Source organism: Melozone crissalis, unplaced genomic scaffold (assembly GCF_028551555.1).
Source record: "Melozone crissalis strain CALT ecotype California unplaced genomic scaffold, PUWL_Pcris_2 ptg000016l_1, whole genome shotgun sequence".
Classification (NCBI taxonomy): domain Eukaryota; kingdom Metazoa; phylum Chordata; class Aves; order Passeriformes; family Passerellidae; genus Melozone; species Melozone crissalis.
In genome coordinates this window covers 6,727,512-6,755,511 of record NW_026535794.1, presented here as the reverse complement: position 1 = coordinate 6,755,511, position 28,000 = coordinate 6,727,512, and the positions used below count along the sequence as shown (strand labels likewise).

Here is a 28,000-nt window from a genome sequence, read left to right as displayed (position 1 = left end):
CTGCAGTCTGCCCTTCCATCCCCACTTCAGAGTAAGGCAACATCTGCTCCATAGTGATAATTGAACCCATGTAAACTTAATTTGCCTTCACCAATGTCGATTTTTACTGCAAAGTGAAGCCATTTAGATGTTGATAATATTTTGGATTAAATCAAACCAGTAGAAGCTACATTTAAATCTATTTAAGGTTAAATTTTATTTACATTGTACCAGTGTAGCTGGATTGATTTTTAAATCAAATTTAACTTTAGCAGGGAAATTTTCTTAGAGTAGTTTGCTGAGTGAAGGAGCTTGCCTCTGGAGACACCATGTAACATGCTTTTGTTTGTAGTTCTCATTGACTATAATGATGTGGCTGAATCAAAATCCAAGGCTGGATGTCCATGTAGGATGTGCCACTATAAATCTCTCAGGCCCCTGACAGTAGTTCTAAGAGAGTTAGTTGGCTTTTGCAGTTTTCCAAACTGAAGGACAAGGTAATGCTTCATTATCAGCAATTTTGAAAGTGATTGGGGTTGACAGCCTGAAGCAGAGCAATAGATGAAAGAGAAAAAACCCTGGCAGCTGGAAAGGCCCTTCTTTAGAGAAGGAGGAGGGGCTGGGATGATGGAAGGGGTTAATTCTCTAAGAAAGATAATTTGCATTGCTGCACACTTTATTCATTTGTTTTTGGTCGAGCTCTCTGTGCTGACTTCTTTGGGGTGTTATTGGCTCTGCTGCTTTGACAGAACAAAGAACCTTTGTTGTCCATCAAAGACCATCCAGATACCCAAGGCCCCAGGAGTGGGAGGTGGACATGGAGGAGCTGCCCGTGTTCCTTCCTCCACAAACAACAGCAATAACATTATTGGAAGCATTCGCAGCATTGCTGAAATATTTTCAAGGGAAATGTTCTTCAGCATTTGTATCAGTGCGGATAGTGATATAAATACTGACTTAGTAATTTCTGGGAGCCTGTGCTGTGTTTCTGAAGGTCTGGCAAGTGAGTCTAAGCACAGATAATTTGGGATGAAGAGGATTCACAGAGGATTTTGCACCTGATCATTACTGTCTTGTGTGTGTGGAAAATAAAGCGTCTTCCCATTCTGTGCTGTTGCTGGGTCAGAGATGTGAGAACAGGTTGAACCTTTGGTGGAATGAAGGTATGATTTGAAGATAAAAGTCTCAATTTGTTCTACTTAATTACAGAGAATTTGGAACTTTCTGATGCTGGACCCCTGTCATAATCCATGGTGAAGGGCAGCGGCATCCCTCTCCCCTTCCAAAACACAGTGTAGCTGATCTAAACTCTGCATCCTTCCTTTGCTTCTGATAATGGCCTAAAGACTCTAAACTTGGCTCCAAACTTAGCAACAGCCACTGGATCCTGCCAATCGTGTATTATGAATCCAGCCATAAACATCTAGAAGCTCTCTTAAGGTTTTTTCACTGCCTGGATGTTCTAGGAGCAGCTCATGCATCTGTGTATGTACCCAGAAGGAGGATTAACTGCAGAATTTTGGCCCTGAGGAGCAAAATCAAGCAGCAGATAACTTTCTTTTACTTTCTTCATTGTCCTACAATTAAAAACCCACCACAAGAACACAAATACAATAAAGAAAACATACCTAAAATTCAGGCAGATAAAAACAATTGAAAAAGATTTTAAGAACCCTCAAGAAAATGAATAAATATTCATGAAAATATTCAAAAGCTCAGATGTTTTCATTAGTCACCACAGGAGGGAAATATTAATTTGAAATAATAATATAAAACCTTGAAAAGAGTTTAAAAAGAGCAAGGGGAGGAACAGCACACCCTCTGCTCCCACAGCTGATACAAGGCTGAGTTGTGGCCAAGGGGTTCCCCTCTAGTTCAGCCTCCCCTTGAGATTTAAACTGTGCTGGTTTAAAATGTGCAGACCTGCTTGAAACCTAACAAAATATCCCTTCCCTCTGAGTTTTTCCTTTTATTCACACCATAGGAACACAGGAAAATAAAAAGGAGTGCTAATCTATCCTACAGTTTCCCAAGCAAGGACTCTGGGCAGGGGTTTGTGAGTGGATTTGACAGATGTACGAGCAGATGGTGAGGGACACTCCCTGAGAGCACCCGATTCCCAGGCCTGTATGGCCAAAAAAATATCTTTTCATGGATAATGGGATTTTCAGAGGGAAGAAATACAAAATTCACGTCTCACACCAGAACTTCTCGGTCATTTTTTGAATGCACAAGGGTTGTGTGGAAACGTTTGTCTTCAGAAAAGAGTTGGCTTGGGCCCATAAACCACAGGGCTCGACCTGACCCTCACAAAACCCAAATCTCCAGCCTGGCAGCTCCGTCTGGCAAGTTCCTCCATGGCTGCATGGCTGTAACTGGCAGCTGAATCGGGATCACCTCCTTGTTTACATTGGGTGTGACATATTAGTCCCGTTTGGCCTCTGCCAGAACGTGCTGTGCAAAATAACACATCCCAGGAATTATCCATTGAACGCACACATTTCTGTCCTGCCCACACGCTGGGGCACCTCGTGCCAGAGCAGGGCTGGAGCCCCATTAATGTCGGCGAGCATCTGCTGAACCCCAATACTGCACCAAAAGTGTAAAATGGAGCCCGGGGGATGGGGATTTGACACAAAAAGGTGTTATTCTGATAAGTTTTGCGATTTATCTCTCCTAGTCCTGCCAGCATTTTTTAGCTACAATTTAGCAGCAGCTCCCTTTTGTTGTGGGGGGAATCCACCCGAGACCCTGCTGCTGCCTTGCTGGGAGCTCTCAGCCTCTCCACATTACTTTACCCAGGAGATTCAGCCTTCCTACTTTTAATTACAGCATGGTGGGACAGAGTCCTTCAGCCCATGCTGTCAGAGCCCTCGGCCAGGTGGGTCTGCAGCAGCACAAAGCTGGGGCCCAGCGCCAAAGCCGTGCCCACGGGGTGGATGGGCAAGGGGCTGCGCTAATTACAAGAGCCCGAAAAGCTTCGGGTCGGGGCAAAGCGAGACAGCGGGTTTGGGGCTCCTGAGGGGAAACGTGGCAGGAGCGCGCCCAGGGAAAGGGGACAGAAGAACAAAAGGCGGTGGCTTCCCTCAGCCCGGCTCCCAGCACAAGCCTCTACGTCCCCCGGAATGCACTGGAGAAGCCGGGAGGAAACGCCGGTGCCCTCGGGCGTCCTGAGGGGCGAAGGTGCCGCAGGAAGCGCTGCCTCCCCCGGGACGAGCCCGGGGCCAATGCGGGGGTGCCGTCAGGCTGCTTCGGCTGCGGTGCGGTTCTTAACGAGACCCCAGCCCGGAGAGACCCTCCCGCCCCGCCGGGACACTGAACTGCGGTACGGGCTGCTCAGCCCCGGGGAGGCCGCTGCCCCGGCGAGGGGGTCGCTGCGGGCAGAGGCCGTCCCGGCGGGGCAGCGCTGCCGGGCACTTCAGGAGAGGAGGACGAGGCGGCAACACCGGGGGAGCTGCGCGGGCGGGGCGAAGCGGCCGCTGCGGGGGGAAGCAGCTCGAATGTGGAGCGGGAGGTAATGGAGGCAGGGCCGGGGCGGGGGGTGAGGGCCCGCCCCGGAGTGGGCTGAGGGGGCACGGCGGGAGCCCTTCCCGCCTCCCCGCAGGGCGGAGGCGGCCGGGGGGACCCTGCGCTCGGCCCGGCGGTGGCTCCGGTGCCCCGGCGGGAGGAGGTTCCCCCTGCCCGGAGCAGGAGTGCGGGATCGCTCCGGCGGAGCCGTGTCCGGGGCGGTGAGTGCCGAGATGCCGCGGGACTGTGCGGAAGGGATGGCGGCAGCCCGGGGCTTTGGGGGCCGCCTGAGCCCGGGCTCCCCTCTCGGAGGCGTCGCCTCCTCGGCGTGCCCGAAGTCAGCGCTAAGACTGCTTAAAAAGCAGCAGCCTCGGCGAGAGCACCAGATAGGGGTACCGCCGGCCAGGCTCAGTCCCCCAAGGGGCTGGAAGTGCCCCGATGCCCATGGAGAGGGCACAGCGTGTGCGCCCATCCACCGCCGTGGGGCTTGGGATCCTGCGGGGAACCGGGCGCTCAGTGGCTTTGGCTCACCCTGCCTGGGGCAGCGATGCAGCCACGGGGGGATGAAATGATTTAACGCGCTCTCCCCCGTTCCCCCTTTGTGTCTCTGTGCAGAGCCCGGACCGCCGTGCTGATGTTTCGCACTTGAGGTAATGGCAGAAGCCGGTCTGTGGGGCACGGCCGGAGCTCCGGAGCACTACGGTGTGCCGTGATCTGCGGCGCGATGGGGAACAGCGGCTCGGCCGTGAAGGTCTGCACGGATCACCAAGGCGGCATCAACTGGCTGAGCCTGAGCCCCGACGGGCAGCGGCTGCTCACGGGCAGCGAGGACGGCACGGCGCGGCTCTGGAGCACGGCCGACAGCCAGTGCCACGGCCACTTCCAAGGTACGGCAGCGGCTTTCGCCTGGGCTCTGGGTCCGAGCATGGCACAGGCCACGCAGCGTGTTCTGCTCTCGTTCAGTCCCTGCGGGCAGCCAAAATCATGCTGGTTTTGTTTTGGTGTTTGTTACAGCAGCGTTTAGCAGGAGCTGTTTCAACCCAAAACAGGTTATCAGCGCTACTGAATGCACGGATCCTTTTATCTCAGGGTGTGCGAAGTTTAACTTATGTCAATTTCTAAAAGCCCTGTTTCACCCTGTGAAAAATACTGACTTTCTGTTATTCTCTCTTTTTTTTTTTTTTTTTTTTTTTTTTGGGCCTTTTAATCATCTCGTTTCCAGGTGGTCCTTATTTAGAACCTCTTGACCCAGAAGCCTGGCAAGGAACCTTGCTAAATAGGTTACTTCTGTTTTCCCTCCTCATCTGACACACAGAAATGTTAATTTCTGGGCTGTTTCAATTTAAATTCATTTTGCATTTAAAAAAATTAATTATTATCCTTAGACTGGCATGTCAGTAATTGAAAAGAAAAAGAAACTGGCCACAGTGGATATGCAAGAGTCTAGATGTGGGCTAAAGATGTTTGTATTCCCACTGATGTTCTTTTCATACAGAAAAAAAAGAGAAGCTGTTAAATTTGGAATTTCTAATGTTTTTTTCTTCCAAAGAAGAAATCACATTGCTGTGATTTCCTTGTTGTTTGTTTTCTTGCTTGCTTGTTTTTCACTATGGAGTATTGTCTTTCTTCACCACATCCTGCCATGGTTCTAGCTTCTGGAAAACTCACTGCATTTGCTTTAGCCTTAGAAATCCCTTTAAACTAGAAAGAAAAATGTATTGGATAGCATCCATTATTATGGAATCTGCCAGTGTTTGGGGTAAACTCTGAAGAAGGTTGGGCTGGGTGGTTTGTGAACTGCCAGTCAAATCAGATAATTGTATGTATTTTATAATTATGCATGCACACAGTTGTCATGTCAATTTTAATTTTACAAGCTATAATTACTGATAAACCTGTATCTCTAATGCAGTTTCAAGCTCCACCACAGCACAACCAGCAGCCTTGTGTGGTGGCTGCTTTTGGCCAGACCAGCACCAGACCTTGTCTGCCACATGGGGTTTTGGCACCCTGTGTGTGGGTCAAGTATTCCTGATGGTTCAAATCTGCCTGGCAGACTTTGGTGCAGTAACCAAGATGCTGTTTTGATCTCAGAGCTGGATTGCATGATGCTGTGAGAAAAATCCCACTGATTGAAACCTGATCCATTCAGGCTGCTTTGCAAAAAGTTTCACAAATATGGGAGAACGAGTGTAGTTTTGCTTATAGCCCTGGTGATCTGTTTAATTTTTGGCATCTGATGAAGTTGTTTTAGAGGAAACAAGCCATATGTTTGTAACATGGATTCTGGTTTGCTTTTGAACTACAACAAGGCTTTTAAACTTCAGGAATTGTACTGAAATCTGGTTTTTGCAGTCAGTGGAACAGTGTTTTACTGGGCAGTCTGCTTTCCCTCAGTTTTTTTACCATCTCTTTATTTTACAACATTCTGTTTTACTATTACCTTTGTCCATCTGTCTCTCTTTAATCACAACTGTTCTTCTTTCATTTATTTGTTTTTCTTTTTTTCCTCAAAGAATAGTATTGAAGTCACAGTAGGGCCCACCAACTTCAGCCATGACTGTCACTCTTGTAATAGTGACATAAGAGGAAACAGTTCTGCTCCTAAAAACTTTCAGTGTAAATGTTAAAGCAGAAGAGTGCAAGGTAATGGCAGTCCAATGGTTAGATAGGTGACAGCAACTTCACACAAGAGGCTGGGACTTGAATCCTAAGGTGATTTTTACATGTGGTGCCTTTAATATTACAATAGAAAAATTTAATATTACAATAGAAAAATGACACATCTTGCTAAGCACTAGCAAAAGCTTGAGGTGGCAATATTGATTCCTCTTTTTTGGTGTTGCCTTGTTTGTCAGTGTGACATTTTTAAAGCAGTGGTTGTGTCTGTTTTTATTGTAACTGTAGAATCCCTGTGTACTCTACATATTTTGTAAACAATTGTGCTCTAATCCTCCCTCCCTTTCTCCTTCCCTCCCTTTCTTTTCCTTAAAGGAATACTTATACTTAGAAAATTGTGGGGTTTAGTCATGTGGGGGGAAGTATTGGCTGGCTATTTACTTGGTATGTCTTTTTGTTTGCTTTTCATTCTGCCTGGACAATGAAACCAAACTTGCTGGTAAGTCTCAGGTCATTTTCTCAGAGTTTCATGCTTTGATTTATGACTGTGTCCTGACAATCAGCGGGCTGGGTTGAAATGCTGCCTTTTTCTCCCTGCTTTCAGAAGAAGGAAGCAAAAACATTTTTTAATTAAAAAATAAGCTGGTTTTTTAACTGGTTTCAAACTTTATTAGTCTGAGTTTTATTATATTAATATTAGTGTATCTCATTACATTTTTGTAACTCTGTTTGATTTACCTGCTTGGTGGAACTGTTCTGCTTTACTCTTTCACTTAATCCTGATATCAGTGAAGTTTCCTGCTGTGACTTGAAATGTGTTTTACACAAATCCTTAAACGTGAAAAGCACAGCGGTGCATTTAAAACTGGAGTTCTGCTACATTTGTTTGCATTTTTCTTTTGGCTAAGGAGAAGACCTGAACTGATCTGTCCTTTCTGCACTCACAGTGACTGATTCCCTTTGTTTTTCCCAGGGCATGAAAGCTACATCACCTTCTGCCACCTGGAGAACGAGGCTGCCTTCACGTGCAGCGCTGACCACACCATCCGCAAGTGGGACGTGGTGACCGGGCAGTGCTTGGCCATTTACCGAGGCCACACTTCCATTGTCAACAGGTGGGCTGTCCCCTCGTGCTCCTGTCATCTGCCATCACACACTCCATCATTTCCCTGCATTTCCCCACTGCTGCACTCATCAAAGGGGCTGTGGAAACCTCTGAGTTCGTGTTCTGTGCTGCAGTGATTGGTTTTTGTAGCAACGCTGCTGACAGAGATAGGAGAGAAATGAAAGGCACACAGCAGGGGAATGGAATCCAGGGCTAGGAATGGAATTCCAGAAGAAATGATCCAATTGATAACAGATGCTGCTGATAAATAGGTTTAAAAACATCCTGTCGAGCTTTTGTGTCAGCAAGAGGGATAAAGTCAGGGATTTTTCTGCAATTATCATTCCTCTTTGGTCAAATGAAGTTTAATAATAAACTTACTGTGTGTGGCTGATTGGCCTTTCCATTTAAAGTGCTTATTAATAGTTGGACTGGATTTAATTAATGGCAAATAGAACAGTCAAAGATTGGTATTTTTTTAACATTTCTTTTCTGGTGGGCGTGTGGGCTTTTTAGTTCCTTTCTAAACTCAAAACACATATGATGTGTAATGGGATTCTGTAAATAGTTAGGAAGGCTGGTTCTGTGTTTTGGCACAGGCCTGATTTTTGCTTGAATCAGCAAATGGGAAATGTGTTCCCCATTCATATGACTTTGTTGCCTGTTTGAAAGGTTCCAGAGGACCAAGCTCAGCTGACAAAGAAGGCAGGTTATGGATGTTTCCTATCTCTGGTTTGGAAATATGAGCTGCAGATTTTTTTCTGGTTTTGTATGTTTGTGCAGCTACAACTCATTATTTTGAAGGCCCAGGAAGTTGAATTCCTGAGGTGCAATCTTTGGTGTGCTCTTCAGTTATGTAATAAGATGGGTGCTCATGCTTTACCTTTTTTGAGATCCTGAGCTAAGTGAAATTAAGGGTATTTTTTTTCTCACACTCTCCTCATTTGATGATGGAAAGATGGTTATTTTGGACACTGTACGTTACAGTTCAGATTCCTGGAATGTTGTTTTGTTGCTTTGTTGTTGTTTTGTCTGTTTAAAAATAATTTTTTATAAAGAAATATTAATGAATAATTAACAAGAGTAATTAAAAAAACACCCAACAAACACAAACCAAACAACAAAACAAACTTCTCGGTATTATATATAACTTCTGAAAGTTCATATACCTTGCTGGAAGGAATTTTAGCAAAACAAAATGCACAAAGTTACAATGCCATATTGTAAAAATATCTGCATCAATGTACTTGAGTGAGGGATCTCAATTTTAAAGTAGAAACAGGTAAGTGTTTGATTTTTAGAAATGCCAAAGATGTTATGTCCATGCTGCTGTGGGAATTGTGTTGGGTGCTTTGGCAGCATTGATTTCTCGACTTTCCCAGTCAGGCAAGGCAACTCAGGAGTACTGAAATTGTGACAAAAGATGGTTATGAAAGAAGAACAACACTGTTCACATGCACAACCTTTATTTTTTGCAGAATCCTGGTTGCTAAGGACTATCTCTTCAGTGGCTCCTATGACAGGACAGCCCGCTGCTGGAGCGTGGACAAGGAGAAACAAATCCAGGAATTCCGGGGCCACCGGAACTGTGTGCTGACCCTAGCTCACTATTCCTCCAGGGATGTGCTGGAAGAGGAGGAGGAGGAAGAGGAGGAGGAGGAGAAAGTGAGCAGGGACCTGCTGGTGACAGGGAGCACGGACTGCACTGTGAAGGTCTGGTGGGTGTCCAGCGGGCGCTGCTACCAGACCCTGCTGGGACACACTGGGGCCGTCTTATGCCTTATACTTGATGCACCAAACAGGGAGCTGTTCTCTGGCAGCACGGACTACACCATCAGGACCTGGAACATTGTCACTGGAGAGCAGCTGAAAGTCTTCAAAGAGCACCAAGGATCAGTCATTTGCCTAGAGGTAAGGGCAGAGGCTTCCTCAATGGCCTTTGGGTGTCTGTGTCTTAACTCATGTGGGTCTCAGTTTTTTTTCATTCATAAAGAAGCTCTTCTGAGACAGATTATAAATGATGAGCTTAAATATTTATGTAATAACAAAATTATAGTGCTCTCTGGTCTTGAGACAAACCCTCTAAAACACTTAGTGATCTCCTCTTATCTTCTGGTGGCTGCCCTGGTCTAACTTCTAGCTAAATATCTATTTAAATTCCACTAGCACATAGAACTCATGGGTAGGTGTGCTGAGAACACTGTTCATCTGAGTGGGATTGTGTAGTCAGGCTCACCAGACTTTGAAGAAAATAACCTGAGCAAGCAACACAGGGTCAGGTAATTTAAAAAGGGGAGGGGAAAAACAGTCAGTAAACCAGATAACTTCAAAAAACCCAACCCAAAACTGTGGGCAAAAGGTAATAGGAAAACATAAAGCTGAAACAAATCCTGCATTAAAGACCACACAGACAAGATGTGAGAAAAAATAAAGAAGAAACAGATGGCCAAGACAAGAAAATGGGCAAGAAAAATGGAAAAGAGAAGCAGAGCATGGGGGAGAGAAATCAGGAAATGATCGAGGAGAGAGAGAGAAAATTTAATGAGATCTGAAAAACTATACTCTGTTTTTCTATTTGCAGTATTTTTCTATTGAATGCTGCCAACTTTGTTAACATTGCAGGGGAGAGGAGGAGGTCAGGCAGATGAAGCAAGAGGGGAATGATAGTTATCCACAAGCTCATTATCCACCAGAAAATGCTAATAGTGCATTTAAAGGGAGTACATGCTGGTCTGTCACTCAGTTTCAGGTCAGCATAAATGTTTATACATGGATGTGTCAGGCTGAAGTTAATGACAGTAGCTTTTCTCCCTGCTCTCTCTGTTTGTGTTTGTTGTCCATAAGTTTTTTTTTCCCTTACAGAGGCCACAGAATGTATCTTTAATAGCTGTTTAATAAAAGTTGCCTTTGTTTCTAAATAAGGTAGTCACAGCTGACACTAGAAGACTAAAAATCTGGGAATACTGAAGGAAGTCTGATTTCCTTCACTTTTAGAAAAGAATAGAAAAAAACCCCACACAATATCATATTGCCCTGGAGTAATGTTTGTCTTGCTTGGGTAAACTCTCAGTATTAAATCTTGTTTTTATGATATTGTGGTAATGTACTCTGAGGATGCTGAAGTAAATCTGCTGCTGTCCTTAGTGTCACGCTAAGTTTTGTTGTTTAATTGTAACCCTTCTCCAAGGCACAGATTGGCAACAACAGACCTTGCCTTAATTTAATTGGGTTCTTGCTAAAATTGTTACACAAAGCTGGCTAGCCCTCTCCCAGAAGCCTGGGAAATTCAATTATGCCCTTTGAATGCTCAGGAATGAGCAATGCCTGTGAGCACGGAGTTAAGCAATGGCTTTAAACAAACAGAACTTCTTGTAGGGGAGAAGAAAAGCAAAACCAGTACATCTATTTGGAAAACCTGAACAATTCAGAGTACACAAGGCTGCTCCTGCCGCCAAGACTGTGTTGGCAGCAGTCCTGGCCAAATCTTCTGGAGTGACTGGTAGCCCCTCTCTTCTCTCATCACCAGTTAATGTTGGGGCTGGGAGGGTCCAGCTGAGGTACAAACAGCCCCTACAGAGAGCATTTAGTGTCCAGGCCTCTCCAACTTAGCCCAGCTTAAGCAGTCCCTGCTGGTGAATGGCTTTAGGCTGTCCATCTTTCCTAATTCCTCCCTCTGCCTTTCTGGGTTCAACACTCTCCCTTCTGTTCCACTTGGCTGCCACTCAGCACAGCCCACATGGTATTTTCATTCTTTTAGAAAGGGGTCAATCACCAGAATCTGTACAAAGATATTTCAACAGAAAGGAAACTTCCTGAATAGAGGTGTGTTTTTTATTATTAATTTTTGTTTTGTTCTCAGAAAGCTTTTGGGGCCTTTTTTGCCTCAGGCTTCCTAGTGACAGTGTTGGAATCTGTGGCAGTGAGCTGGGATGGTATTTTTCAAACCCTGGGTCAGGAAGCTCTGGGAGGTAGTTGTGAGTTGCCCACAGTAGCCAGAAGTTTTAATTGTTGACAGTAATTCATTTTCTTCAGTGCAGCAGTGAGCTGCTAATTACATCAGATTTTCACTCTGCTGTCCTGGAGGAGCTGAGTTGGTGCCAGCAGTTGAAGGCAGTTACCTGTTCTCTGGGTGGTACAATGCTTGTGTGGGGAGAAAAAAAAGGGAAGGAAAAATAAAGACTTCTTTTCATTTTATTTATTAAAATAAAGATCCCTACGGGAGGATGACCTTTCAAAAAGTTTGAGAAATGCTCAGTGTGATTTCTCATCCTGGACACAGATCAGGAAAAATTTGGATATTGAGACCATATTTTCCCCAACTTTAAAAAGCTGTTATTGATGGGAATGCCCCAGGATGTTCTGAACTGCTGCAAATGAGGTCTGGCCTGTTCCAGTCATCTCCCATTGCTTTACAGTAAACACCAATAGTGTTACTGGAGCAGTGAATGGAAATTCCTGGAGCTTCTTGAGGGAGTTGTCTGGGTAGACAGCCATAAAGCACAGCCATGTTTTCCACCCTGCTTCCTGCACTGGTGGTGTGTGGAAAGCAGAGAGGGGTGATGCCCCAGACAGATTCAGATTTTGAACATTCCCATGTTGCTCTAAGATCCTTTAAAGTGTAGTTGCCAGGTAGTGTAATTGGAGGAACCTGGAAACAACTCTCATCTAGCATGGCAGAACAGAAAGTGTTGGTGGATTTGGGGCTCTCCCTTGTGCCCTGTCCTTGGTGGCTCTGGGCAGGGCAGTGATGAGCTTGAGCTGCCCTGTTCCCCAGGCTTGTGCTGCTGTCTGGGGGTCAGGCTGGTGAAGGTGACCAGCTGAACCCCCCTCATGTGCTCTGCTGCTACAGGGGTTCTGCAGCTTGGCATAATGCCACTTTTCTCCTCCTTCCACCATTTGAACTGGACTGAGAGAGGTTTTGCTGGGAGAACTTTCTATCTCCTGTGGGAGCTGTGTTAGGTGCTTTGGCAGCATTGATTCCTTGACTTTCCCAGTCAGGCAAGGTAACTCACAGTGGAGCAGCCAGAACTCTTCACTCTCCTCCTCCTGCAGTGTGTTGATGGCTTGGCAGACAAAGTACAGCAGCTGTTTTGGGAGCTCCCTCTTCATATAAGAGCCAATAATGAGATTTTATAGGAACTGATGGGAAAAAGCAAGGGTGGGCTGAGTGTAACCACATAGCTCATGCTCATTCTTCCACTTAGAGTTTCAGGCCTGGCTAGAGACCAGTATTTGCAATTAATAGTCAAATATGCATTTTCATTAATGTCTGCCTGCAATAGGCTGAATAACCCTGATTTAAATATTTACTTGTGTGTGTTTTTCTAAATGTCTCTCCTAAGTAGCTTTGCAAACTGTTCACAAGGATTGCTTTGTCCTTTGCTGATTGTTCTGCCTCTGAGTATTTATCAAAATTGTGCTGCCAAAAGCTGGCAGAGAGAAATGATCCAGCTTGGAATTTAGCTTGGATCCTACTGCAAACATTCTTGCAAGAAAACTCCCTTTTGAAGAACATGAACATGAGTGGGCAAGGACTTGCTTCTGGTTTTCCTGCAAAAGTTCCTTTGTTTGGACCATTCCCTTCAGTTGCCTTTTAAAGCTGACTAGAAGAAAAGAATGCTTTGAACAAAGCCACTGCCTGAACTCTGTTTATGTGCTCAACTGTTGTGATCACGGGGACAGAAATGTTTTCTTGCCACACCAGTTAAATTCACATATTTTTTGCAGTTTGTGTTTGTATTTGTTGCATCAGAGGATGAAGATGTGAATGAGCAGAATGTGAAAGTGTACAACACCTGTAAGAACAAAACATGGAGCCATCACTTTGTACTGCAGTAAAAAAATCGAAAAACATTCCCTTAACAGCCAGCCCAGAGAGCTCATTGTAGATGGATTCTCAGGAAAAGAAAAACCCAACAATTTCTTGCCCACAGGGAGTTTGTTAGCTTGTTAAAATGGATATGGTTTGAATGGGATCCTGAAACTCTGAACTCAGCCCAAGGCTTACATAGTTGTATCTTGACATTGGTCCAGCTTGGTGATTCTTGACTTAGAAGTGGCTGTGAACAGAAGACCCAAATTCCAGATTGTAGGAACACTGACCCCCATGAGAAGAATAAGCTGGTGATGGGGTTTGTGGCTGCTCATGTGAGCTCATCCTGAAGTTCACAAAGGCCAGTCTGAGTGCACTGACCCTCACCAAAAGGATGTGTCCAAATCTCTTTGGAGAATCAATTGCCTCTCCTTGGCTCCCCAAAACTTGTTTCTCATAGCAAAGGTTAATCAGGAGGGCAAAGTCCATTCCTATAAGGTTGAAATATCTGCTAAACAGCTCTTTTGCAGATATTTTTTGGCATTTTTACAGGTAGAAGTTGGCTTAAGCTGCTGCATTTATGCAGTTCAGCCAAGCTTGTGAAGCAATAGGGTTGTGATTGTCTTGAAAACCAACCCTGGACGTGATAATTTGTTCTTTATTAAAATTCTGGTGTGTTTGTGGGCTACAACCAAGGTTTTTCCTTATTAATGAGACCTGTAACTACTAAAGTGTTTACAATTAGTCTTCTGCTACTGCTGTTACTCTGCAACTCACAAGCAGTTTGACTGAACTTTTTCAAGGAATAGTTACATGTCCAGTACTTTGGGTCGAGGATTAAGACAAATTTTCTCCATTCACATGTCAGTGTTCCATCTGGTTCAAAGCAAAATTTCTCATGAGAAAAATTAACAATCCAGAATTGCAAATATCAATGCAGTGTTTTTTTTTTCTGCTGTCTGACTGAGGCTTTAGAACTGGGCATCAAACTTTTATCAGGTTTTTAATGTTTTTGAAGCTACATGGGTTTGAAATGTCCACTCAGCCCATTGGTATCTGAGCTGCAAATCTGTTCTGTGTTGTCCACACTGCTGCAGGTGTCCTTGCCTGGCCATGATTTTCTGTGGTCAGGAGCTTTGTTGGGCAGTTGGCCAAAGTGAACCAAGTGCTCAAAAGCCAGCCAAGGAAAATACAGCTTTAGACATGTCACCTCTTCTCTGGGCAGACACAGACTGGAATGTGTAACTTTGTCTGCTAAACATTCTGAAACCACAGAGTGTGGGGCCAGCTTGTAAGGTGCTTTTGTTGGGGGAACAGTAAGTGATGATAATTATAATTTTAAATATAGAATAAATGCACATATTTGAAGTGTTGCAGCTTGGGCTGGAGTTGTAAGCTAGACCTATCTTTAGTCAAGTAAGGAGTGACCTCACCTGAATTATTCTGGCCACAGCTGAGAGGGTTGCCCTTGTTGGGGATGGGAAATAATGAGTTTTAAGGCAGCTTCTGTTTCAGATGTGCCTCAGGATGAGAAGAATTGTGCCCTAGACCACAGTGACTGTAAGGGGGGTGTCCTTAGCTGTGGAGCTGTGAACCAATTTAGATGAGATTATGCCTATCATATCACTAAAGACAGATCTGATTTGCAATTTCAGCCTGAGCTGAGAGCTCTTGAAGGCTTTCTTCACTAGCAGCCATTTCATGCTGTTTTATAAAAATACCATGGTAGTGGGGGGGTGTGTGTGACAGTCAGAGCCTGCCCTGGCTTTTGCTCTTGGCTCTGCTGCAGGCTCAGTCTGTGGCATCTGGTGGATTGTTTAACCTGTTAATACTTCCTTTCCCATGCCAGACTGCACTACCTGCTTAAATTGAGGAAGGAAGGAAGGAAGGAAGGAAGGAAGGACGGTGGGTGCATGGAAGTATTTCATGGGGCAGCACAGAGACTTTGAATTTAATTGAGATGATTCATGTGCTGACCACCTCACCAGATCTCAGACATTGGAAAGGCAACCCTATCCAGGGGTGCACCAAAACCAGTGCGGGCAGCAGGTCAAGGGAGGTGATTCTTCTTTGTTCTTTTCTTGTGAGACCCCACCTGCAGTGCTGCATCCAGCTCTAGAATCTTCAGTACAGGAAGGACATGGATTTGTTGGAGCATGTCCAGAGGGGGCTGTGAAGATGATGAAGAAGGATGGAGCGCCTCTGCTGTGGAGACAAGCACAGAGAGCTGAGTTCTGCCTGGAAAAGAGAAGGCTCCAGGGAGACCTTAGAACCCCTTCCAGTGCCTAAAGGGGCTCCAAGAGAGCTGGGGAGGGACTTTGGACAAGGCTGTGGAGTGATGGGACAAGGGGAAATGGCTTTAAATTAAAGAGTGTAGATTTAGATAAGGAAGAAATTCTTTCCTGTGGGGGTGGTGAGGCCCTGGCATAGATTCCCTGGAGAAGCTTTGACTGTCCCATCCCTGGAAGTGTTCAAGGCCAGGTTGGAAGGGGCTTGGAGCAACCTGGGATAGTGGAAGGTGTCCCTGCCCATGGCAGGGGTTTTGAACAAGATGATCTTTAAGGTCCCTTCCAACCTAAACCATTCTATGATTCTAAGGCTCTTAAAATCCTCATGCTATAGATTACCTGAGTAAACCTACATAACTTCAAACATTTTTGTATCTAACAAATTTGCAAATCTAGGCAAGCTGCAGCTCTCCTGTTCATTGATACACACACTTAAATGTAGAAATGAACTGGTATAACCTAATGTACCATTAATGCAGAATGGCATTTACCTGTGGGAGGTTATAATTTAGTGTTTTTCCTTGCTCAGTGGGTGGGTTGATGCTGCTAGCAAGATGTCTAAAAAAGAAATGCAACAACTTGGCCACAAACCACGCAGCAGGATCCCAACTCAAAGCATCCTCTTCCATTTAGCAGGTGCACATGACAATTCTCTTCTTGCCTGTTCAGGGAGAGACTGAAATTTAAAAGTCCTTCCTCACGCTAACTTGTGGTTCTTGGTTTTGTTAGTGCTGCTGGCCATTCGTTCTCTCTCCTCATGGAGATGTAGATTAATGCTGTTTCTAAAACAGCTTAAAAGTAATAGGAAGTGACATTTCAAAGTACTGCTGGCTTTTTACAGTGGTTTGTGCTTTACAAGCTCCTGGCATTCAGCTGTGAAATCTCTCCCATGGGCCAGGTTCTGCTGGGAGGAAGTGTGGCATGTCCTGCTCCAGCTGAGCTGGTGGCAGCTGTGGCAAGGGAGCCTCTTGGCCTGCCTGCTCACATTTCTTGTGTGGGTAATCACAGTGCCATCACTGTAGTGCTTCAGATCTTTAAATACCTTTAGCTTCACGTTGTAACACAGCACACACAATGCTGTTTGGTACAAAGCTCCCTTCTGATGCCTTTTGGGAATGGGGTCATTCCTTTTTGGATTGGGAGTGGAGGTGGAAGAGCATGAACATTCCAACCTTACAGATACAGAGTGGGGACCAAATCTAAGGTGGCAGGAAAACCAACCCTTAAAAGTGCTCTAGAAGCAAGACCACAAGTTGATTTGTCATTTGCTGGTTTCCTGGAGATACTGGAGAAGCATCAGGGGTTTGTGCACTGCTGGTCATTCAAACCTTCTGATATGTGTGTCTGGTGGACAAATACATTCCACTTCTTGGTGGGAGCTCGGGGTCCTCCCTCCTGTCTCTCCATCCCTCTGATACAGAGGTTGCTGCAAGTCCATGAAACTTCCCTTGAGCCACAGCTGGGTGTTGGAGTGACTGGCTGCTTTCAGCAGGAGTTGGGCTCCACATAGCAATGGCTGTGAAAACCTTCAGCTTGATGTCTTTATACAGAGAATGCCAGATTTTTCTATGCACTATGGAATTTTTTTCTTGCTGAGCTTCCAAGCTTTGTGTAGCTTGTTTACTGTGAACTAGTTGGTTTTTAGTCTTGCACAGGTCAGTTATTTTCTCTCTGTCTCTGTTCCCCAGCTGCAATCCTTCCTTTCATTATTTTCTGTCCTATGTGGAACAAACCCCATCCTCCCTACCAGTGAGTTCCCACAACGTGCAGGATGACTGGTGCAATGAGGGGTAGCACACAGCAGAAGATGATCTGCTTGAAGACGTTTAAAAACCTGTGTCAGGATAGTTACTTATTTAATCATTCAATAACAGTCTAAAAAGACTTGTAGAAATGCAGATACAGAACAGTTTCAAGGAAGTGTTAGTGTTTCTGAATACTGATTTTGTGCAGAGTGATCATACTAAACATAAACCCTGGTTTATGGTCTGTAGGATTTTAATATAATTTACCTTTTAAAAAAGTTTTTGTTACTCAGAATTGTTCTGAAATTTTTTGTAATTAAAAAGTAACAATTGGGTGAGAGTTCTTGTCAAATATACTTTGCAGAAACAACACTGCTGGGGGTTTTTTGAGGCTTTAGTAATATAACTGATTATGGATGTAGGGTTAGCATTGTTAAGCTCCCTGGAATCCTGCCTGCTGGCACAAGCAGATGGGCTAAGCTTTTGTCTTCTGAAAGCTGGGGGCTGTTTTTAAGACCCAGAAATCAATGGGAGATGCGACTGTGAAGAACTCAAGGTTGGTTTGCTCACCACTCCTCCGTTTCAAGGTGCAGCTTGTGCTGGAAAATGTGACTTGGGATGGGTCCCTTCAGTGCAGCTCTCTCACAAAGGTGCCTGAGAGGCCTTTGCTGATGTGTTTTTCTCTTCCCTCAGCTGGTGAACCGTCACCTGTACTCGGGGAGCGCGGACAGGACGGTGAAGTGCTGGTTTGTGGACACTGGGGAGCGGATCCAGACCTACAAGGCTCACAAGCACAGCGTTAGCACTTTGAAATACCACGCTGGCATCTGTAAGTTGCCTTTTCCTGTGTTCTCCAGCCCTCTCCAGTCTCCTTTGCCATTTCTGTGTTTGATTGAAGGTTGTTAATGGAGAATAACTTGAACGCTTGTAAAGTTTTCAGATTTTTTCAACTCTGGCACGTTTATGTTCAGTACCAAACTGCTGCAGCACTCCATGTGGGAAGCTTAGGTCTTCCCTCCATTTTTCACCTCCCTCTTCTCACAAATGAAGAGGCAGTTGTTTTGTTTCTGTCACCAAGGGATGTGGCTTAAATCCTGAGCTGTCTGGTTGTTTGTGTCTCTGTGGTTTAACCTTACCTAGTCCCGTGTCTGTCACCTGCTTCTGCTGTGTTCTGGGGACAGCTAGTCCAGTGCTGCTGGACACACAGCCCTGTGCCTCTCTCTGCTGCCTTGTAGACTCTGTGTAACACCCTGTCCTGAGCCAGAATCACACCTCAGATGCTCACTGCTCCTTTCTAACTGTTAGGCTTCATGTTGAGGCTCTGACCATCTCCTAGACTCATTTTCCACAAGTTCTTTACCTGTTATCTGTTATAATTTGTGGATTTGTTCCCCATATCACTTTCCTCCAGTAGCCAGGCCTTACTAATGCTCAGGACTCAGCTCTCCTACCTTCAGCCCTCCTGTTTACAGTGGTTTCTGTCCATCAGTGTCTATTGCTGACATAACAGTCAGTATATGCTGACCATCAAACCTCCCTCTTTAAATCCCTCTGTGCTGGCTTTCCTTCTGCATGTCTGGGCTTGGGTTGCCAGACATTGGGTTGCCAGCACCTCTGTTTTGATCAGTGAACCTCTCTGTGTCATCCTGATCTTATCCTGCTTCTGGTATTTGACTTGATGTATCTTCACTTGCTGCCCAAAAAAGAACTTCTCTCATCTCCCACCCTGAAGGAGATGGCCATGGCTGTCTTAAACTAACCTAGACATTCACAGCTCTTCCCTGATTTTGATTTCTTCCCTTCAGCTTTGAAGTGAACACATCACACTGAATGAGTGGTTGTTATCTGGGCCTTGATCTCTCTTTTGGCAGCTCCTCAGTGTGATGGTGATAAATAGCTGACAGGTGCAAGATGGTGCACGTTAGCAGAGTTGTACCTGCACAGTTTAGTAGCAGTTGTCTGGCACCATGCTTTCCTGACTGTATTTATAACCCAGGAACTGATTTCTTATTTATGTTTGGAAACATAGCATGTAACCAGGCCCAGGGGTAGAATTTTAGCCAGGAAACCTTGTTTTGGTCTTCCTTTCAGCATGAGTCCCACATCACTGATTTTCTCCAGTAAAATATTTATTTATAATTTATGGTTATTTCAGCTCTCCTCACCTCCCTGGCAGAATTACCCCATTCTCCCCTACCTGCAGGTTGTAATTTCTGCTGGTTTCAGCTTCCACAGTTGGCTAGAAGGCTGAAATGGAAGGGGAGAGGGTCTGAACCTACACTGCACCTTCAAGTTATTGCTGCTCCAATATGCAGGCAGGTAGAGCAAGGGAAATGAACCAGAAATTGTAATCTGGGATAATCACTTGTAGACAAAGTACTGATGATTTTCTGTGTGTGTTTTCCCCCTTTAATTATAAAGACACAAACCAAAGCATTGATTTTGGCCAAAGGCCAGTGATCTGTGCTAAGCTGGTGTTTGCCTGATCCTGTGCTGAACAGGAATGTCTGGGTGGGAGACAGGGATTGTCTCCTTCATTAATGACCTCCAGAGCTGCAGTTGTTCAGTGTTGGGCTCCTGTTGCTCATTCCCTGACTTCTGGGACTCTGGCTGGGCCCTCCCAGGGGGGAGGGAAAGACCCTCCTGGAGTGGTCTTGCGTCAGGAAAGAGACACACTGGATCTTTTTGGTCTCCACGTTCTTGTTTATTGTTATCTTATCTGGAGTTTTGCACACTGTCCACACCAGGCTCAGGGCACTGGAAAAGCACCACAAAATGGCAACAATCTCTGGTTCCGAGGTATTTTAAAGCTAAACTATCCAATTAAGAACTGACACCTGGATTATTTCCCTTTTAACCCAATAACTGATCCCAAAGAGCTGCAATGGGGACTTTTCTACCCAATTACCAAATGCCACCCAAACCCATGGAGAAGGAGGAAGGAGCATGAGGAGGAAACCCAGGATGACACCCTGTGCCTTCCACCTTGCTTCCATCCACAACATACTAAAAATCCCAAAACCTAAATTTCCCACCTAAGTGATACACCTACACTGCTCTCTACAATCTGTTTCACACTTGTGTGGATTCTGGTCTATTCTGGAGTTTAGGAAACTTTCTCCATGAATGAGGGTCAAAGTCAGTGCTGCCCTGGGGGTCAGGGCACCCCAGAGCAGACACAGAAATATTCCTGGTGCCCTGGGTTTCCACATTTCAGTGTTGATCCTGCTCTTCATGCCACCTGTAGAGACTTGACCAAACTGTAAAGAAAAGGAAGTTTTAGCTCAAACAAAAGTTTTATTATGTGATGCCACCTCCATCAGCTCTGCAGCTTTCTCTCTCTTCCCCCTCATTCTACCACCTTGTCCCTGCCATACACATACATTATTTTTCCACAACACTCTTTTTTTGAATTAAAATTCAGACAATATTGCTGCATTTAGTCAGACCTGCAAAGAACATCCTGCTACTGTGATAGAGAGTTTACAGAGTTATTTAAGATCTTGTTTTAAATCAAATGCAAAAATACTAAAAGTGTCAAACAGGGAATATGAAATTGTTCCACTTCAAGGGTAGAAAAAAAAGCTCTGGGAAAATATTAGGAACTTGTTTGAATGCATTATATGCACTTTAATTAGTGAAAGAGGAAATTTCCCCCTAAGGATTAATTTATAAACCATGATTGCTTGCATTATTGTTGTGCATTCATCATTGATTTCCACAGTATCTAATAATTTTGTTAGAATTAGAATTATAAAGACATGTTAACTGGATACCAGTGTTGGAACTAGTGCAGTTTAAAATACAATCTGTTCACCTGGGACAGATCAGAACTGCCTCTCAAAAATGTGGAAAAAATTATTTAAATTGTGTTTGTTATGGTTTATGTCACATTTGCACCAGTGGAAGAACATGAAAGAACATCTCAGCCATGAAGTGGTAATTTTCTGTTAGAAGATCTTAATTCTGCTGCTTTCTCTCTGATCAGAGCCCAAAGGCTCATTGCCCCAAAGGGTTTGTGGGCTAAATAAGAAAACAGAGTAGAAGAAAGAGAGGAAAAATACATGTCTGTTTCCAAAGTCACTTTATAGTATACAGGGAGTCCAAAAAGATGTGAAAACTAAGCATTAGATCATCAGAATGTGTTTCCAGTGGCTTTCCTCAGTCTGCTTGTGTAATTAATAGCATAGGGAATATTACAGCTGGTTCTCAATCTAATTTATTTAATGATATGTTGATTATTTTTCTCTTAAAGTATGTGCACAGCCATTTAAAATTTAACGTGGTTTATATTTTTTTCATGTTACAAAAGCTCCAGGGGAACCTTTCAAAACTGTTCTCCCAAGGGTCTATGAAAATTAATTTTATTTTGTTGTTGTTGTTTATTTCACAGGTGGTATATATAAGTAAGTATTTAAATGCTAAATCTGGGTTAGATCAACAGCTCTTCTTTGAAATTCAGAGGTGGAGAGAGACTTCCTAAATCCAGAGTGACAGTTCAAAGGACATAAAGGATGTCTGTCAAAAGGGAAATTCTGATGGCAACAGCTGAAGTAAACTGGCAGCTGCATCTTGAAAACAGCTCTTAATTGGTTCCTACCCTCTGCATGTCTGTAACAGAATTAAATTATTTCCATTCACTGGTTAAAGATCAGTACCTGTTCCCTGCTTTACTTTGTTGCTGCTCATTTGCAGAGTGGGACATGATGATTTTTCAGGACTCTGCTGGAAATTGAATTATGGTGGCCCATATAAAGTGACATTGATTTTCCACATCCAGATGTTCCTTGGAGGTGCACCCAGGAGGTGCCCAGCTCCCTGCTGTTTCATTTGAATTTAAAAAGCTCATGGCAGTGCATAGTCAGTTCTCTGATTTGTTATTATAGTCCTGAATTTACAACTATGATAATTTTTTCACCCCTTTTTAGAGATTCAGTTCCTCACTTCTCCTAAAAGAATCTGTTGGCTCCAGGCACACCAATTTTGTAAAAATCTTCCCATGCTAGTGGCTTTTACAAAGACATGAAATGCAGGGAGCAGGGAATATATTGCTTTTTGCAGCTGTGAAATATTTATGTCTAGAAAAACTTGAGGAGTTTGGGTTAACTGAAGGAAAGTGTTTATCAAGAGAGTTTGTAGCCTTTAAAGCATATGAATGGGCTCATTTTTGGGCATATTGCTAAGTACAAAATCTAAATATTAACACTGCCTTACAGTTCCTGGATGCAGCAGTCTGGGGATCTGATGTGAAGAACCTGAAGTGTTGAGAAATGGTTCTTTGAACATGTAAGGTGCTCTAAGGAAACCTGATGAATAGCCAAAATTCCTGGTCATGCTCAATTTAGTTACCCCAGCCCTGCCCCTCTCACAGCAGCAGAAGTAATGGAAACAGTGGAGTACTGAATGGAAAGCTGTAAATAACTCTGGTAAAACAAACGAAAGGTTGAGTGGAAATCCTTAAAACCAGACTTGAGATAAATTGTCTGCTTAGAATTATTACAGGCAGGGAAATAGCTGTGGAGGAGAAGAGCAGAAATAGATACTTGAAACATGTAGAGTGAAATGCTGGTGTGTGTAGGAACTTCAGGTTTAAATCAGTGTTTCAAAAAACACAACTCAAGCATGCTGGGGTCAGCAAAATGATCTGGTTTGTCTGAGGAGAGAATCCAAATGATATGTCATGCCCCCTGGGAGCTGGTTTTAGGTACATTTTTGAACTGGTATGAACTGTCCTCGTGTGGCTGCTCACATCTGGCTGTGTGTCAGTGTTCACAGGAAGTGGAGATGCCTGTGCAAGAGCTTTCAATTCCAGGAGTGGAGTCCTGCAGAAGATCTTCCGAGGACACAAGTTCATCATCAACTGTATCCAGGTCAGGAAGGCGTTTCTTGCTGGGGTTTCTTCCTTTTGATTGCTCCCTCATTTGTTTTGTGGAGACTGGTGTGGCTGACTGTTCTGTGTGGCTTGGATTGGATGTTGTTCTAGCATAATACTTGAATGTTCTGTATGTAATTTTAGAAAAGCTTGTAAATAATCATAAGGATAAGTGAAACCACGGAACGAGTCCCCAGGAACAGCCCCATGTCTGGGATTGGGGTTTTTTCAGGTCAGGTTGGATAAGCAGCCATGAGAACTGAGGCAGATGAACTGATGCTGTGTGGGGCACAGAATGGACCCCAGCCTCATGAGACCCTTGCCATTACAAGACACTAATGATAAGTGCTTGCAGTGCTCTGAGGGGAAAAGAAGTTCCTGCCTTATGCAGGCAGAATAATTACAGCATTGTCCCCCAAACCACCTGGGGGCATGGCATCCCCAAACAGCTCAGGAGTGATATCTGACCCACATCCTGCCAGGAAAATGGAGGAATTTCTGCCCCACATCCTGCCAGGAAAATGGAGGAGTTTCTGCCCCTGGCTTAAAACTGAAAGTTAATGTTGTTTGCAGAATGTTTGGCTCAAGTGAGGCTGGCATTTAGTAGTTACAACAGAAGGAATTAGTAATCCTTGGTGGCCATGCAAAGACCATGGAATCATAGAGGGGTTTGCATTGGAAGGGACCTCATTCCAACCCTCCCTGCCGTGGGCAGGGACATTTTCCACTAGACCAGGTTGCTCAATGTCCCTTCCAACTTGGCCTTGAACACTTCCATGAATGGGGCAGCCACCCTGAGAATCTGCATCTCCCTGCACTGGGATCTCAGTGTAAGCTGTGTGCAGGATGAAGATTTTCATTAACAATGGGAGACATTGTTGGTAATTCTGGCAGGCTGACAGTCCAAAGAAAAAGAGAGGAGATAAAATTCCTTTTGGAGTTGATCCCAAGCACATGAAGTTGTAAATACAGTTTTCTCTTGTGTATTCTTCTGAATTAACAAGTGGCTGGATGATCTTAAACTGCAAACTCTTCGTGCTGGGCAGTTGTTGTGCAGCAGGTGGCATCTGGATGTGTTTGGGGAGTACCTGACAGAACCACCCTGGGCAGCCGCAGGTATTGATAAGGCCAAAGCTTGACTTTGTCTTGTTCTTCTTTGTAATTGAAATTTCAAAAAAACTTGGAAAGAGAGAGGACTGAGAAGTGGCAACCTTAAGATGATCTTAGGTATAATCATGAGGGCTGGATGAGAGGTGTGGTGCTCGTGTGGTGCTTCATATAAGCCAGGGAGATGTTCACTGTTACAGGCAGCCACAGGGCACCCATGGGGTGGACAGACTGACACAGAACAGAAAGATCACCAAGACTGATGGCTGGCTTCCAGGGCAGGACAAGGGCAATTGGAAACATTATCAATAGCAGCAAATGGACCATGAAGGAAATGAATCCAGGTTAAATTACTGCAGGTTTTGAAGAACAGTGGAGTTTGAAGGAGGAATTGTACCTATAATTTAATGCAAAGAAAGAAGGGAAGTGAGAAAGGAAGCATTCCTGAACCCCTGCTGCCCACTGCTGTTGATTTTGGTGTCTCCTTAAGTTGCACATCAAAACCAGCAGTCTGAAAACAGTTCCAGCAGAAATTCCCAACCACAGCCTGCTCTGACATTGGGTTTAGTTCTCCATTGCTTTTCTAGAGGATCTGGGTTGTTAATAACTCTTGCTGTTTATGGCTCTGTGAAGTGGCTGAAAAATGAGTCCTGACTTGGTAATGCCTCATCCTGTCCCGTGTCTCGGCTGTTCTAACGGCCTGGAAAGGCTCTGGATGGCCTTGGGGCAGCCCACGCTCCAAAGGACGAAAGGAGTCTTCAGGTTTTTCAGTTCTTCAGTGTTGTTTATTAATTCTTATCTACAATATTTTCTTCCAGCCTGATAGAGGTCCGCACAGCGAGCCAGCCATGAGCACACTGACTGCCCTCGGGGCAGTCACTTATCTTTATACCAAAAACTACGTGTAAGATATTTACCTTTTCTCCCCAATACCTTTCACCCTCATTGACAAGTGCACATTCAGTAAGAACCAATCTCAAAGTGCCACCATCACCATCGAAGATGGATGACAAGAAGAAGAAGAAGGACAGGACACGCCCTAATTCCTCCATTTGTCCCCTAGAACCCCCCTGTACCGAGATTCTAAAACCTGTGTTTTCACTCTATAATTAACCTATCCCTTCACCATTTATCCCCGTGTGATCCTCCCATCCTCATACAGGTGTCATCTCCTGTGCAGGATCAAAGTCCAACCACCAAACACTTCTGGCAACGTTCCAGGACCTCTGAGCCCCCCCAAGGGTTGTCTCGGTGACTCTGCACATCAGGAATGACGTGCTGAGTTCCCACTTCAGCAGCTTTTGTGATAATTTACACTGGCTCTTGCAAGGAGCTCAGGCCTGAAGTGTTGGGATCAAGCTGTGTTTGCTGTGATTGTTGGCAGTTTGATTGTGCTGTGACCCTGTTGTTCCAGATCCACAACGAACTGCTGTACACAGCTTCCCACGACGGCACGCTACGGGTCTGGGACATCCGTGGGATTTGCAAGAGGAACAAGCGGCGCCTGAAGAAGGAGAGGTCTGTGCAGGGCAGGAGCTCCCAGAAGGGGAGTCTGGCTCGTCTCTTCAACAATAAAGTTGGCTGTATGATACAGCAGGAGAATGGGGAACACGAGGCTGTTGAACTGATGTGACTGTCCTGACAGGCTTTATGTCAGTGACCAAAGCTGAACCTTTGATTTTCTGCACCACTGTGTCCATGTAAACCAGAACTTGGAAAGAGATGGGAAGTGGCCATGCCTGAACCTCTGTGTAAGGAGCCAGGATTGTCTGTGGCTGCCAGATGGACTCAGGTCAGATCCTGTGGCTGGGATGGCTCAGCTGAGCAGCTCTGGGGTCAGCAGAGGAGGCAGTGTGGTTCAGGTGAGGTAGCAATGAGTGCAATTAGGAACTTTCCTTACCACTGCTGGCATCAGTTCCCTGGCACAGAGGTGTTTCACCTCTGGCTGCCCAGTGTCTAATGAGATGTTTTCCCATTCCTGTTGCCCCATGACCCCTGTCCAGCCCAGTGTGGCAGTGAAAGGTGGCCTTGAATTCCATCCTCACAGCTGACCTTTGGGTCAGTCCTTGGCTGACAAGGCCAATGCAGGAGGGTTTGGCTCTGCAGCAGGACTTTAAAGCAAATTGGACTTCTCTCTGGGAAGCTGCAAGTAGTAGGACAGAAATTAATTTAATTGGTTTTTTAACAAAACATAAGCCACAGAGCAAGCTAAACCTCAGCCCTTTTGTGCCAAGGTCACCTGTTTGCTGACCTTGTGTTGTCTTTCCTTCTCCCAAAGCTGTGTCTTGCTAGGTTGCCAGTAGCATTGGATAAGCAGTCAAACTCAAGAGTTTTCCCAGTCTTTTTCCAGGTTCATCCTTCTCTGATAACCACTGAGCCATGAATTAACAAGGGTTCTTATATTTTTCTATTTGCAGATATAACTCTTTGTAGAACCAGTACAAAAATATCTAACCACATGTTTTTATTTTTATGGCTTTATTTATTCTGTACTACAGCAAGATAAAAATGCTGTAATCCTTTTTTAGAGTGGATTAATAAACATGTGGCATCTCCAGACAACTGACTGTCTAGTTTTTATTTTTGTCTTATATATGGGGGGGGTGGCCTGGCTGCAGAAGCACAGAAGTTAAGAATGGATGGAACAGGGGGAACACACTTTTGGGAACATTTCTTGTCTTTCCCTCAATGCTGGGGTTGGAGTTGGATGTGTGTTAAGCTGTCCTGCCTCTCAGCAGGCACCAAAGTGCCAAAACTCAGTTCTCCTATCAGGGGAAGGGGGACCAGACACAAAAGCACAGACTGAAGGGACAGCAGGGATGACAAAGAGCTACAAGCCCTGACTCAGCACTGCCCTGGTGCACCAAAGCCTCCTGTTCTGACACCTTAACTCTGTGTCAGTGGGTCAGACCCATCACAGACCCTGCTCTCCTGCTAAGCAGCTTCAGTAGTTCTTACCTGGCAGGTTTCCACATCTAGTAGGAAACAGCATTTCAATTTTGTCAAATACCTACCAAGAGATTAATTTGGGAGGCCATCTGCATCGTGCAGCCTTAATTGCAATGCAAACCTCAGGCTGGTCATTGTGGCTCAGTGGCACATGTCAGTGAGCTGCTGCTGGCTTGCCATGCAGCTGTTTGTATTTTGCTTCTGAGGACAACACTAGGTAGGAGGCCTTTAGGAGCTGGATGGAGTTCCCCAGACCCCCTGGGCTGTATTTTGTGTTTAAAACTTCACACACAGGACGTGAGACACAAGAGCCTATCTGGGCACACAGCAGCTGTACATGCAGTCAGCAGAGAGAGATCTCAAAAAGTGGAATTAATGAGTCATTACCACTTCTGCCTGTTACTAAACATATCACAGTGCCTCCAAATGCACGGTCAAAATTAACTTACAGCTTTCAGCCACTGCCTCCTGCTCTGCTGATCACTTACAACTGCTCTGGCAGAGTTACATCACTGATGAATGGCTGCTCTGACAAGCACTGCATGTTATGATGCTAATTTTAAATTCCCCAAGGACAAACCTTCCCTTATGAAGCTGTCGCTGCCAGTTTGCTGTGCAAGCCACTTCAAAGAGGAGAACTGCTGCATGTGCAGCTCAATGCTGCCTTCAGTGCATGCCCAGGGGCTGGCCAATGCCAGGAGGTTTCAGCAGGGAAGAGCAAATTTGTGTTTCCTCCTCCTTCTTGTTAAAACTACATCCACGACTCGCACGTTTTCAATTCTAAATTCTTTTCTCTATTCTGTTTTTGCTCTGCATTTTGTCCAGGGGTTCCTGTAAAGAAAACAGGATATAATGGGTGCTGAAGCTCATCCTGCTGGTTTTGGAAATCCTTCAGCTTTCAGGGTAGAGACACAAAGCCATTCAATTTTTACCGCGCTTGCCTTGATAGGGAAGAATGAAATGCAAATAATTCCTTAACAATCACTGCCTGGATTTTGCTGTGTTTGGCTGGGGGGA

The 28,000-nt window shown here is 44.8% G+C and overlaps 1 protein-coding gene across 2 annotated transcripts; it reads left to right on the top strand.

Moving 5' to 3' along the window:
* Nucleotides 1-4,151: 4,151 nt before the first annotated feature.
* WDR86 (WD repeat domain 86) lies at nucleotides 4,152-26,576 on the top strand. Of its 2 annotated transcripts, XM_054273757.1 has the most exons (7): nucleotides 4,152-4,373; nucleotides 7,079-7,220; nucleotides 8,689-8,928; nucleotides 9,013-9,121; nucleotides 17,749-17,884; nucleotides 22,822-22,925; nucleotides 25,449-26,576. In XM_054273757.1, exons 1-7 carry the CDS (start codon nucleotides 4,211-4,213, stop codon nucleotides 25,665-25,667), a joined length of 1,113 nt encoding a protein of 370 aa, XP_054129732.1. In that variant the 5' UTR covers nucleotides 4,152-4,210; the 3' UTR covers nucleotides 25,668-26,576. The 2 variants fall into 2 exon arrangements, with proteins under 2 accessions (XP_054129732.1, XP_054129731.1); XM_054273756.1 differs by having other exon boundaries at nucleotides 8,689-9,121.
* The last annotated feature ends 1,424 nt before the right edge of the window (nucleotides 26,577-28,000 follow it).

Coding starts and splice junctions, on each gene's coding strand:
- WDR86 (XM_054273756.1), top strand. CDS start 4,211: ATGGGGAACAGCGGCTCGGCCGTGAAGGTCTGCACGGATCACCAAGGC. Junction 4,374..7,078: donor GTGCCACGGCCACTTCCAAG/GTACGGCAGCGG, acceptor TGTTTTTCCCAG/GGCATGAAAGCTACATCACC. Junction 7,221..8,688: donor CACACTTCCATTGTCAACAG/GTGGGCTGTCCC, acceptor TATTTTTTGCAG/AATCCTGGTTGCTAAGGACT.